The 11,352-nt window shown below is 34.9% G+C and overlaps 1 protein-coding gene across 1 annotated transcript; it reads left to right on the plus strand.

Moving 5' to 3' along the window:
- The first annotated feature begins 258 nt into the window (after window positions 1–258).
- Window positions 259–8,833, plus strand: LOC149411165 (rhodopsin-like). Its single transcript, XM_089647071.1, has 8 exons — window positions 259–377; window positions 1,157–1,277; window positions 2,150–2,267; window positions 2,972–3,078; window positions 3,268–3,374; window positions 3,710–3,857; window positions 4,590–4,867; window positions 8,701–8,833. Exons 1-8 carry the CDS (start codon window positions 259–261, stop codon window positions 8,831–8,833), a joined length of 1,131 nt encoding a protein of 376 aa, XP_089503197.1.
- The last annotated feature ends 2,519 nt before the right edge of the window (window positions 8,834–11,352 follow it).

Genomic DNA, 11,352 nt, shown 5'->3' on the forward strand with positions numbered 1-11,352 from the left:
AAGGATAATGAATCATCCGTGCAAAGTTTAAAATAAAAACCTCAAAAATTGAAAAAAGTGAAAAATTAAAAAACAAAAAGAATATTGTATCGTCTGTGAAAAGATTGAAATTAGAATACTTATCTAGTGAAACACAATATATATAATATTAGAATATTAATATATCGTTTCAAATCGGTGAGGATTGAAACGGAAATATTTAAACATTGGAACAACTGAATAAATTTTATTAAAAAGGAATAGGCTCCATTTTTGAAAATGGATTTAACAATTGGATCAATGGCTCCCTCGGCATTAAGGCAATGGGGAGGAGTTTCAAATATGACAGTGGTAGATAGTGTGCCTCAAGAAATGCTATTCCTCATAGACCCGCATTGGTAATTTCAAAAAGTTTTGTCTTATAGTTATAGTTAAAGTTATGTTTTTAATGTTTTAATGCCAATAAAATATATTAAAATCAATGATTTTTTTTATTTAAAGTACTGGTTTATTTTAAAGTTCAGTGATTTTTTTTCGATTTCCTCGTAATTTTTTAAAATTTTCAAAAATTTACAGTTTTTGTATTTGTTTTAAAGTTCTGTAGAAATCCATGAATATACTTATATATTATGTAATTATTGAAAAAAAACTATCATGTTTTATTAATCATGAATACTACCTGAAAAATCACATGAAATCATGTGCAAAATACCCGTCAAAAGTCACGGGATATTATTTTTGAAAGAAAGATATGTAAATATTTTTTTTTTAAATTATGACAATTAAGAGAAAATATAGCAAATACCTCTTGATAAATGCTTAAGCTGCATTTAAAGAAACACTGTAATTTTTCTCATGCCTATAACATAATAAATAACAGAACAAAATGTGTTTTTAATAATTTTCGGAGAGGGAATTTAATTAAATAATTTACGTTTCGACATAACAAATGTATAGATATTATCTTCAAATATAGCAAATATTTTTTTAGATCTTAAAGAGTTAAAGAGAAACTTGTTATAAATCGGTAGAAATTGAGAATGCGGGGGTTTAAACTTATATTGTTGTCTCTTGTTCATGCTGTCTCTCTAGTACAAAACGTCGGAAGCATGTTCGGTACACTTAAAGAAGTGTAAAAAGATTTGTTAAAAAAATGTAAAAACGTTTTCTCTTTCAGGTATAAATTTCCACCAATGAATCCTCTATGGCACGGAATACTGGGATTTGTGATGGTCATTCTTGGGATTATTGGATGGGCAGGAAATGGAGTAGTCGTTTACATCTTCTGTTCAACCAAAGTATTAATCTCATTATTATACTTATTATTCATTATATAATTCGTGTTGTTTTACAAAAATTCAAATTGTCATCAAATTCCAATTTGGTTTTTTTTTACATTTGGAAGGTCTCCGTTAAAAACGCCGATTCTAGATCCATTTTAGCTTTTGAATAATATTTTATTAGAAAAGCACAAGCGTAGTGTTGTAATGTTTGATGTAACAATATAACAATTTGATAGAAATCTGTAACGGACCTGGCATGACAAGTGTAGTGTTGTAATGTTTGATGTAACAATATAACAATTTGATAGAAATCTGTAACGGACCTGGCATGACAAGTGTAGTTTTGTAATGTTTGATGTAACAATATAACAATTTGATAGAAATCTGTAACGGACCTGGCATGACAAGTGTAGTGTTGTAATGTTTGATGTAACAATATAACAATTTGATAGAAATCTATAACGGACCTGGCATGACAAGTGTAGTGTTGTAATGTTTGATGTAACAATATAAAATTTGATAGAAATCTGTAACGGACCTGGCATCGGCGTTTAACAAGGACATTCCAAATTGCAAAAAAAATTAAACGGCACCGATTTACCATGTGATGACAATGTTACATTTGAATTACTGTGAAACACTTTAAACCCAGCCTTAGGGCCAGTGTTTTCACATAATGCGAACAATTCATTAAATTTCAAAGTTACGTGAAAGTTTTATTCATCATGGGCCAGTTTTCTATCACTTTACTTGTATTATATACAGGATATAGTAAGTATATATGTTGATAAATTGCTCATATTTCGTGAAACAACTGGCCCGTGTTTTCGAATATACTCACCGATTCTAAAAAAATAAATTATATTCCTAATACGATACTTTTTTAGAGTCTCAGAACTCCATCGAATCTCCTGGTGGTCAACTTAGCCTTCTCAGATTTCCTCATGATGGTAGTCATGTCCCCTCCAATGGTGGTCAACTGCTGGTATGAAACATGGGTTCTAGGTAAGAAATAAAAAACCTTAATCTTTTTGTAAACTTGTAAATTAACATCCAATACTTCTTCGTCCCCTATTATGGTTCGCGATCAGTATGGGTCGCATGGGTCCAAATATTTATCCAAAGATCTATCTCTCCATATATTCGTTATTCTTCACGAGGATCCAGCATTTGGACCGAAGCTTACTTTTATTTACAGCGACATAAAATGTGTCATGTTTACGATAGTTTTTCTTTAATTTTATGGAGGTTGGTTTAATGGTGCATTTTTTATTATGATTTTGGTTGAATTGTGTGTTTTTGCCGGATCACTTTAGTTAATTAAGTTATTGTTAAAAATAATTATTTGTACGTAGATTGGTTGAACTGTACCTTTTTGGTCTATTTTTTAATAAGGTGTATTTTAGGCGTGTTTTATGATTTTTTTTGAATTGTTGTCTTTTTGGTGTACTTTACTATGATTTAGGTTGAGTGGTATCTTTTTACTATGATTTTGGTTGAAGTGTTATGTTTTCGGTGTATTTTTCTATGACAGGTTGAGTGATGTCTTTTTGCTATGATTTAGTCTTAATTGTGTTTTTTTGCAGGACCTCTTTATGATTACGTGAGTTTTTTTCATTATTTCTACGTTGGTTGGTTTTTAATATTGGTTGAATGGTGTCTTTTTGGTGTATGTTTACTAAGTTTAGTTTGAACGGTTTTGTTCGCAGGTCCCTTGATGTGCCAACTTTACGCAATGGTCGGATCGCTTTGTGGATGTGCTTCCATCTGGACAATGACCTGCATTGCTTTGGACAGGTACAACGTGATCGTGAAGGTACAGAGATACATACTTTGGAAAACCAATTTTACCTTTACATTAGACCTACTGATTTCTCTTAATCTGAGATTTATTTTACGTCAGGGCCAATGATTTCTATTACGCTGAGAGTTATTTTATATTGGATCAACTACTGATGTGCGTTACTCTGATCAGGAATATAATATAAACAACAAATGTTTTTAGGGGATGGCGGGAAAACCAATGACAATAAAAACAGCCGTCTTCAGAATCATTTGCATTTGGTCTTTTGCTCTCATTTGGACGATCGCACCAGTACTTGGCTGGAACCGGTTAGTCATACTTGCTTTTTTTTAAATTTTATTCATTTTTCACTTCAACACTCAATTTTGGCAAAAGAGACCCTTAAGTTCTCCATTTAGTTCGATCTTTTCAAAATAGTCTAGTAATTTGCATCTATTATAGAGTTTGGAAAATTAAAGAAAGCGCTTGGCCCTTCGTGTAGTTTGCAGCTTTGCCAAAGTTATTAGGAATTCTGTGAATATTTGTTCCCGCCTCCTACCAAAATCATTTTCTGCGCATCGACCACAAAGTGCATTATTTTGGTGTAGGTACTTGTAAGAATACCTAGCTTGTATTACCTATTCCTGGTCTGTGGTGATTCTAGCTATGTCCCCGAGGGCAACATGACGGCCTGCGGCACGGACTACCTTAACAAGGAGTGGCTGAGCAGGAGTTATATCCTGGTGTACTCTGGCTTCGTGTACTACCTGCCTCTCTTCTCCATCTGTTATGCCTACTGGTTTATCATCCAAGTGAGTGAATTCATCGTAAACAATGAAATGAGCTGAAAGGATTAATTGTGAATGTAAGAATTATTAGTGATCACTGGTTAAGTGGAAGGTAGAAAAAGGAGATGAAGTTAACAACTATCCAGAATAGCACAGGACCCTATTTAACGCCAGAGTGAAATCCAAATCAGGAAGTCAGCGTTGTCGCTTGTTTGTCGCACTGTTTAAATATTTATTTGTAATCACTCTGTGTATTTCACCCTGTTTGTTGTAACAAAACATATAAAAACAATCGCTGCTATTTACAAATTGTCGTTGCTTGATGGTACTTACTTTATCACGTGCTACTTGAAAATTCATCGCGCACCCATGACTGACTATGTATTAATGGCGTCGCAGGAATGCGTAAATTAGGTAGAAGATAGTTTATTTACCCCTGAAATAGGTCACTCCAAATTATTCGATACGTTTGGTGACTTAACAGGAGTTCCTGGGTTTATCGGGTGATGTTTGTACAGGTTTTGGCGGCGGATGCGAGTGCCCAGCAGCTGTTTTTTTGACCCATCGTTTTGCACCGCAAAATACTGGATATAATATACGATTCAGCAAACAAAGTGAAAAGATTTGGCCCGTTCAAATCGAGACAGGGACAGGAGGTAGTTTATTGTTAAGTTGGAATAGGTTTGGTTAGGTTTAGGTTAGGATAGGTTTTTGTCTGTGGCCAAGAGTGCCTAAAACACTTTTTCTGATTTCCAGGCGGTAGCAGCCCACGAGCGTGGCATGCGCGAACAGGCCAAGAAAATGAACGTCGCCTCCCTGCGCACCTCTGAACAGAGTGAAACGAGCGCAGAATGCAAGTTGGCCAAGGTGGCCCTCACCACCATTTCACTGTGGTTCATGGCTTGGACGCCCTACCTGGTCATCAACTACATGGGCATCTTCGGCGGTGCAAACATCAGCCCGCTGACCACCATCTGGGGGTCATTGTTCGCCAAGACGAACGCGTGCTATAACCCCATTGTATACGGCATCAGGTGAACTTTGTTCTTATTTTTCTTCGTTGTAAATCTTCTGGCCCCCATCATTAGACAGCCCATGAAATTAAATTATTATTTTACAAGCAAAACGCTGTCGTAGGATTTTTTAGGTTACTTCACAAAATTTCTAATATAAGTAATATTGTCATCAAATGGCCAATCAATACCATTAGGCTCACCCACACGTACACTTCGGAGCGAAGGTATCACGCGCCACTCTAGAGGGACTAGTCTGTATTTTTCTAAATATCCGTGCCAGGTTTGCCACGTCACACATCGTCATGCACTGGTGCTGTACACTCGGTAAATATTAATTTATACATTGTAATTATTTCACCCGATACATTATACCGAAAAATTGATTTTTATATTTGGTATATTTGAGATATTTAAGTAATTAGAGACGATGTCCAATCAGTTGACAACACCGGCAAGGATAGGTTATGAGTTGTTAGTTTCGTGGATTTGAGGGGCCCCAGCCGAGGGGGTGTACAGTGACGTACAGTCAGCGACTAGTTCTGTGGTCGGCAAGATGGACACCTCAACTTCAGGCGTGGGTTGTCAATCGGACTTATGTTTCTGGACCTACCTTTTGCTGGAAAGGGTTCACGCCACCTTCAGTTACCAAATGAAAGAATTATTGTGATACAACGGGTAGCACATGGCGTCACAATATGAGACAGACAGTAATGGTATTACACAACACAAAACATGGGTGATAAACATCTTAGCATTATCCTATCTAAATTCTCTCTGGGCTCCGAGGCATTAAAGTTAATAATTGGCAATACTCGACACAGTAGGGGAAGAAAAGGTTACTAACGACTTTTAACGGTTTATTTAAATAAGATGCCCACCTTATTTGAATGGGCTGCCGCGAGGCGTGGGCCTCGGTACCACAATTAGCATGCCCTAGCCCTAGGAGTACTGGCTTTTTTCTGTCGGCGGGTCACGGGTCATGGCCGTGGCCTAGCTTTGCGCCACGATCGAGCGCGCCTGGCGCCGTTTGCGGCACATGTCGGAACTGAAAACTGGTTGGGTTCTCTCCGGCATTTTGGGGGTCCGTAACTATAGCTTATTTGAGTTCAACACACCTTTAAAAAATGTCATTAAAAGCGATGAAAAAAAAGTTACGTATAAACCTTACCTACGTAACCTAGTTTTTGTTTATAATAATAAGCAATAATTAGTCGCCTGAAATATCAATACAAATTGAAAATATCTTCCGAGTAAAAATTCCGAGTTTCAATTCTGAATGGTGGTCTTACACCAGGGCGATACTGAGAGTATCTTCCACTCTGGAATGTGCCGCAAATATCCTATTTTTTTTATTTTAAATAAGTAACTTGTAAAATAACATAAATTAATCAAATAAAATTAATTAATTATTTTAATCTGTAACTCATTTTTTTTTACTTAGGTACTGATAGAATAATAGATAGACAATAGATTTCTTATTTTGTGGGATATTTTGAAGTCTGTTTTCCCCACATTAATTGTATAATAATGACGTGATTGCTACTTACTTATTTAAATGTGTTATATTGTTTAGGTTTTGTAAACATACTAAGAAGTGGGGAATAAATAATTTTCTTTATTTTATTAATTAATGTTATATTGGGGTCATTAATTAGGGTCTATGGTTAGTATAGTATATTTGTACAGCGCCCTTGAGGTGATTTTCACGAAAACGGCGCTATACAAATCATCTAAATATTTTTATTTAGTATGCTAAAGTCTCGTTGGTACCCGACAGCTGGTAGTAGTTGTAAATCTAAAAAATGTTAATTTTACGTGTTTTTTTAAGTTGTTTTGTTAAGACTAGATATATAACACAAAGGAGGAATTCCATTATTTATAAATATAACGATGTCATTATTAAGTTTGAATTTGTACATTTTAATATTCGAGGTATTTGACGTAATCGGTATTACCACATTATTTACAAAAACGACAATTTTCAAAACGAAACAAAAATTCAAGACAACCCATCCAAAAAAAAGGAATAAACAATTTTCCTAAGAATTGAAAATGTTTTTGGTTGGGGAGGAGCAACAAACTCGACTATCAATTACAAAGAAATCACACAGAAAACTATATTAAAGGTAATAATAAAAAAATATAGACTGACTCTTTTTTTTATATTAACTCCACCCAGGAGGCCCTGAAGAAAATAATTTCCCTCAGGGCCTATGTCATCTTTGGGGATGCTGTGTGGAGGGTCTTTTTGTGGAGAGGAAGGAGTGAACATGGGTCTTGAAGAGTCCCATGTTGTAGGAGGGAGGAAACACAGAGACCGGCAGTTCGTTCCACAGTCGAGCTGTTGAACTTAAGAACGAATCGTAGAAGCGACCCGTTCTCATGTGACAAATGTCAACTGTGTACAAATGTTGGGCGCGTGTTTGGCGTATATCCCGACTACGCACCGGTGCCGAAGGGATCAATGACGCTAGTTCCTCAGAGCATCTTCCATTGTAATACCGATAGAACAAGGACAGCATACCTACCTGACGCCTGTGCTCTAAAGATTGCAGTCCGTTTGTTAAGATTGGGGAATCAAATACAGACTGATACAGACCAAATATTCAACATTTGTGAGTATACGCCAATTATACGTTAAAACACTACTAAACTGCATTTTTGACAAAAAAAAACAAATTTCAACATACACAAAATATCACTAACAGACCAGTTATACAAGCGTTAAAAGAAAACATTAAAACTCCGACAGTAAATACAAGCTTTGGACAAAGACACTACCAATACCATGCTATAAAAGCATTCAACAGTTAAAATCAAAATTGAGGAAAGCAAAAATAAATTCAAAAACAAAATTACAAAATGGATTAAAGAACAAAAAGACAATATTACCAAATTTCATAACATAAAATAAAAAAATCTACACGTAACACGCAAAACCAATATAAAACACACATCACTCACAAACACACAAGATTATATTTTAAATGTATTTTTTTCTCTTAAATGTATTATGTAGATTATATTTTTATATTATAAAATGAAGGCCTCAGCACGGGTAAGCCACCCAGTGAGGCCAACATTACTCGATATCTCTGAAATGTAAAAAATATTCTACCAAAATAAATGTGGAAGATACTACCAGTATCGCCCTGGTGTAAGACCACCATTCAGAATTGAAACGTTGCTCCAAATGGCTTTAGCCGTGTTTAGTGACTAGATCTGAATAGCCAGGTACTTCCCCACCTTCCTCTTTCCCTTCCCCACTTACCTTCAGCCTCACAACATCCCCCAATTGGGGATGCCATAGTCTCACTGGCTCCAGACGGGAGCAGTTGGGACTCTTGTGAGGAATTCACTATAAAAAAATAAATAAATAAAAAATGGTAAGCTGATAATTAAGCGGGTAGTTTTAGTTTACATTCATTGTTGTGTCTGTAAAAGTTGGTTTTCTAAATATTTCGAAAGCACGTCTGCTATTACTTTTTCTAACTGTCAAATCTAAAAAATATATTTTACCTTCGATCTTAAATCCTTCTCTTCTCTCTTCTCTCTTCGATCCATAAATATCTCCACCAGAAGTAGGATTAACGGTGACCCCGTGGGAAGTCCGTCTAATTGTTCATAATAGGTATCATTAAAAAAAATATGAGCTGGAATAACTCTTTTCTTATTACCAGGTTGATATTACGTTTTTCCAAGCTATTTTCAATTATTATAAGCCATTCTTTAGTGGGGATGTTGCTAAATAAGGATTTTAGTTCAAAATAAATTAATCGACAGCTATGCGAAAGATCAAATTTTTTAATTTTATTAACTAGTTCTATTATTATTATATTATTCTATTCCAGCCATCCAAAATATAGGGCTGCTCTGAACGAGAAGATGCCATTCCTGGTCTGCGGAGGGGGCGCCAAGGCAAATGCGAACCAGGCAGACAACAAATCAGCTGGCAGTGCAGGAACCGTCGACGACAAGGCGTAAACCATACAAGATGACGATAATGAGATAGACATGTCTTTAAAAAGGCAAGGAATTTTTTTTGTTATTACCGACTTTAGCCCGGTATTTCAGTCAGTCCGTTTCCTAGGTATTTGTGACATTCCTGGATCAAATTTAAGCTGGCTAAATCGGCCTCTTAAACCTCCGTAAGCCGCAGAATAGTTTCCTTTTTAGAAATTGTGGCGCTAGAAGTCACAAACGTCAAAAATGATGTTTACGCGAATAATTACGTACTTCCATCCCATCGAAATATACGTAAATTGCATAATTTTATCAATATGTACTGTTATTTTCAACGTGCGATAAGGGATGTCAATGTTATTTATTAATAATCAATCTTAAATAGAAAAATAGTCTGGTAAGGTATTATAATAGAAATTTTTCAACTCCAGGACAGTTTTTTCAGCGGTTTGTTTGTCATTATTTCATTAATAGTGTATTGATGAATCCATGAAAACAAATACTATTTAAAATAAGTATCCTCGCATATAACACCATGCTAATTGAAGTGGGGAACTTTATCAAAAATCAACTCGTAATTTACACCCGCCAAAAAAACAGCTGTCCATGGCATTTTGAAAGTTCGCGATCACGCGATGGCATTAGAAAGCATAGATAAACCACCCCATGGACAGTAGTTAGATTTTACAAAAAAAAAGGTAACACGCCCTCTATTAAAATCATGGACAATACGTGTAATATTGCTAATATCTAGGCTTCCGAAAACATACGGATTATGTTCCAAACCGTAAGCTAAGATAAGCTCGACATTCCAACAAAGCCGAGATTAAATTCAACTGATATACCGGGCCATGTCGATATATATAATGAAACAATTTTTTCAGTGTGAAAATGATTATAGTGTTAAGTTTCATCACTTGTTTAGTTTGATATACCTTGATATCTGCAACCTATACATAAATGTTATCTTAATCCAGTTACTTAGGAATTATGTTTTGGTGGATTCCTAAAAGTTGATTATTAACACATATATCTCGTGATTCCAAGGAGTCGTACATTATGATGTGTAGATTAACAATTGAAGCAACTCATCAAGTGTTGATTTATTATATAAAACCAATGATGTTTAATGTAAATAACTATTATAAGTTTTCTCGATAATTATTATTATCATTAAATTGGAACACGAGAATAAAAGTTAGTAACATTAGCTGACTACTGTGCAAAGAGAGATAATCAAGCCAAATAACAGGAAGAGATTGTAAAAGGTCTGTGAACCTAAGTCACTAGCTTTTACTAAGAATATTCTAAATAATACAGGGTTTTTCAATAAGAGGTCTTATTTTGAACAGCCCGCTATTTCGGTAGATGTTACTTTTGAATCTGTCATTTTTTTACATTTGACAAGTAAAAAGTACGCCATTAATAAAAATTTTACGATACACGCTTTAACAACGCATTGAAATTATTAAAATTCACTTGAGTGAATCAAATGCAAATCGTTTTGAGTGATGAGGCCCATTTCCACCTCGGTGACTTCGTCAACAAGCAAAATTGTCGCATCTGGGGCTCGGAAAACCCAAGATTTATTGTTGAAAAGCCTCTCTATCCTCAACGTGGTGCGGTTTATGGTCCGGCAGAGTCATTGGACCTTACTTTTTCGAAAATGATGCTGGAGCAACAGTTACGGTGAATGGATTGCGCTATCGAGAGATGATTAATGATTTTTTATGGCCGGAATTAGATGGTATTGATTTGGACAGCGTTTACTTTCAAGACGGTGCTACGTGCCACACAAGCAACGAAACCATTGATCTTTTACGATTGAATATCAAAATAACACCTCTTATTTGAAAACCCTGCAATACTTTTCAGTATCTTTCTTGTCGAATCATCTTCAGTGGACTACGTATCAGCGTAAAGTACAGATCTTCCTCAAAGGTGTCCACTTTTGTCAATTCCTGACCATTATCACCCAATTGAAGGCGTCAGTTATCTCTAGGTCACCAACCGATTACGTTTCTAAGTGACCTTGGTGTGTTTGTTTCTATAATTGATATCTTTATTTTGCTATCTTAGTGGTCTTCTTATCTAGCATTTAAATACTTAGCATGGTTCTTGTGATACCAAATTTTACTAGCACATTTACGTGTCTACATGTACTTAAGCAAGTATTTTTGGTAATTTGTACATTTTATCGTGAATTTATTTTAGAATGAGTTATTTCAACGATTCAACTTTTACAACAATTTCAACAAAATGAAGACAAGGCAAATAAATGGTTAAGCGAACTGTATAAAATATTTTATTTTTGTTGTATATGTTATTATATATATTTATATTATTAAAAAATTTGAGATTTGTTTGTGATGACAAAGCAATAAACCTGGCTAAGAGTAAAAAATATTATTATTTAGCTTATTTTTTTTATTTGCTGCAGAAAAGCTTGCGAATTTGAAATTCGAACACAAAATGTAGCGCTTTGTTTGCTATTGCATGTTGTAAATGAATATTTAAAAAAGAAACAATAAAAAAATGTG

The sequence above is a fragment of the Hesperophylax consimilis genome, chromosome 26, assembly GCF_061612785.1.
Source record: "Hesperophylax consimilis isolate HC1 chromosome 26, BYU_Hcon_1.0, whole genome shotgun sequence".
Lineage (NCBI taxonomy): Eukaryota > Metazoa > Arthropoda > Insecta > Trichoptera > Limnephilidae > Hesperophylax > Hesperophylax consimilis.

Coding starts and splice junctions, on each gene's coding strand:
- LOC149411165 (XM_089647071.1), top strand. CDS start 259: ATGGATTTAACAATTGGATCAATGGCTCCCTCGGCATTAAGGCAATGG. Junction 2,268..2,971: donor GTATGAAACATGGGTTCTAG/GTAAGAAATAAA, acceptor TTTTGTTCGCAG/GTCCCTTGATGTGCCAACTT. Junction 4,868..8,700: donor CCCATTGTATACGGCATCAG/GTGAACTTTGTT, acceptor ATTCTATTCCAG/CCATCCAAAATATAGGGCTG.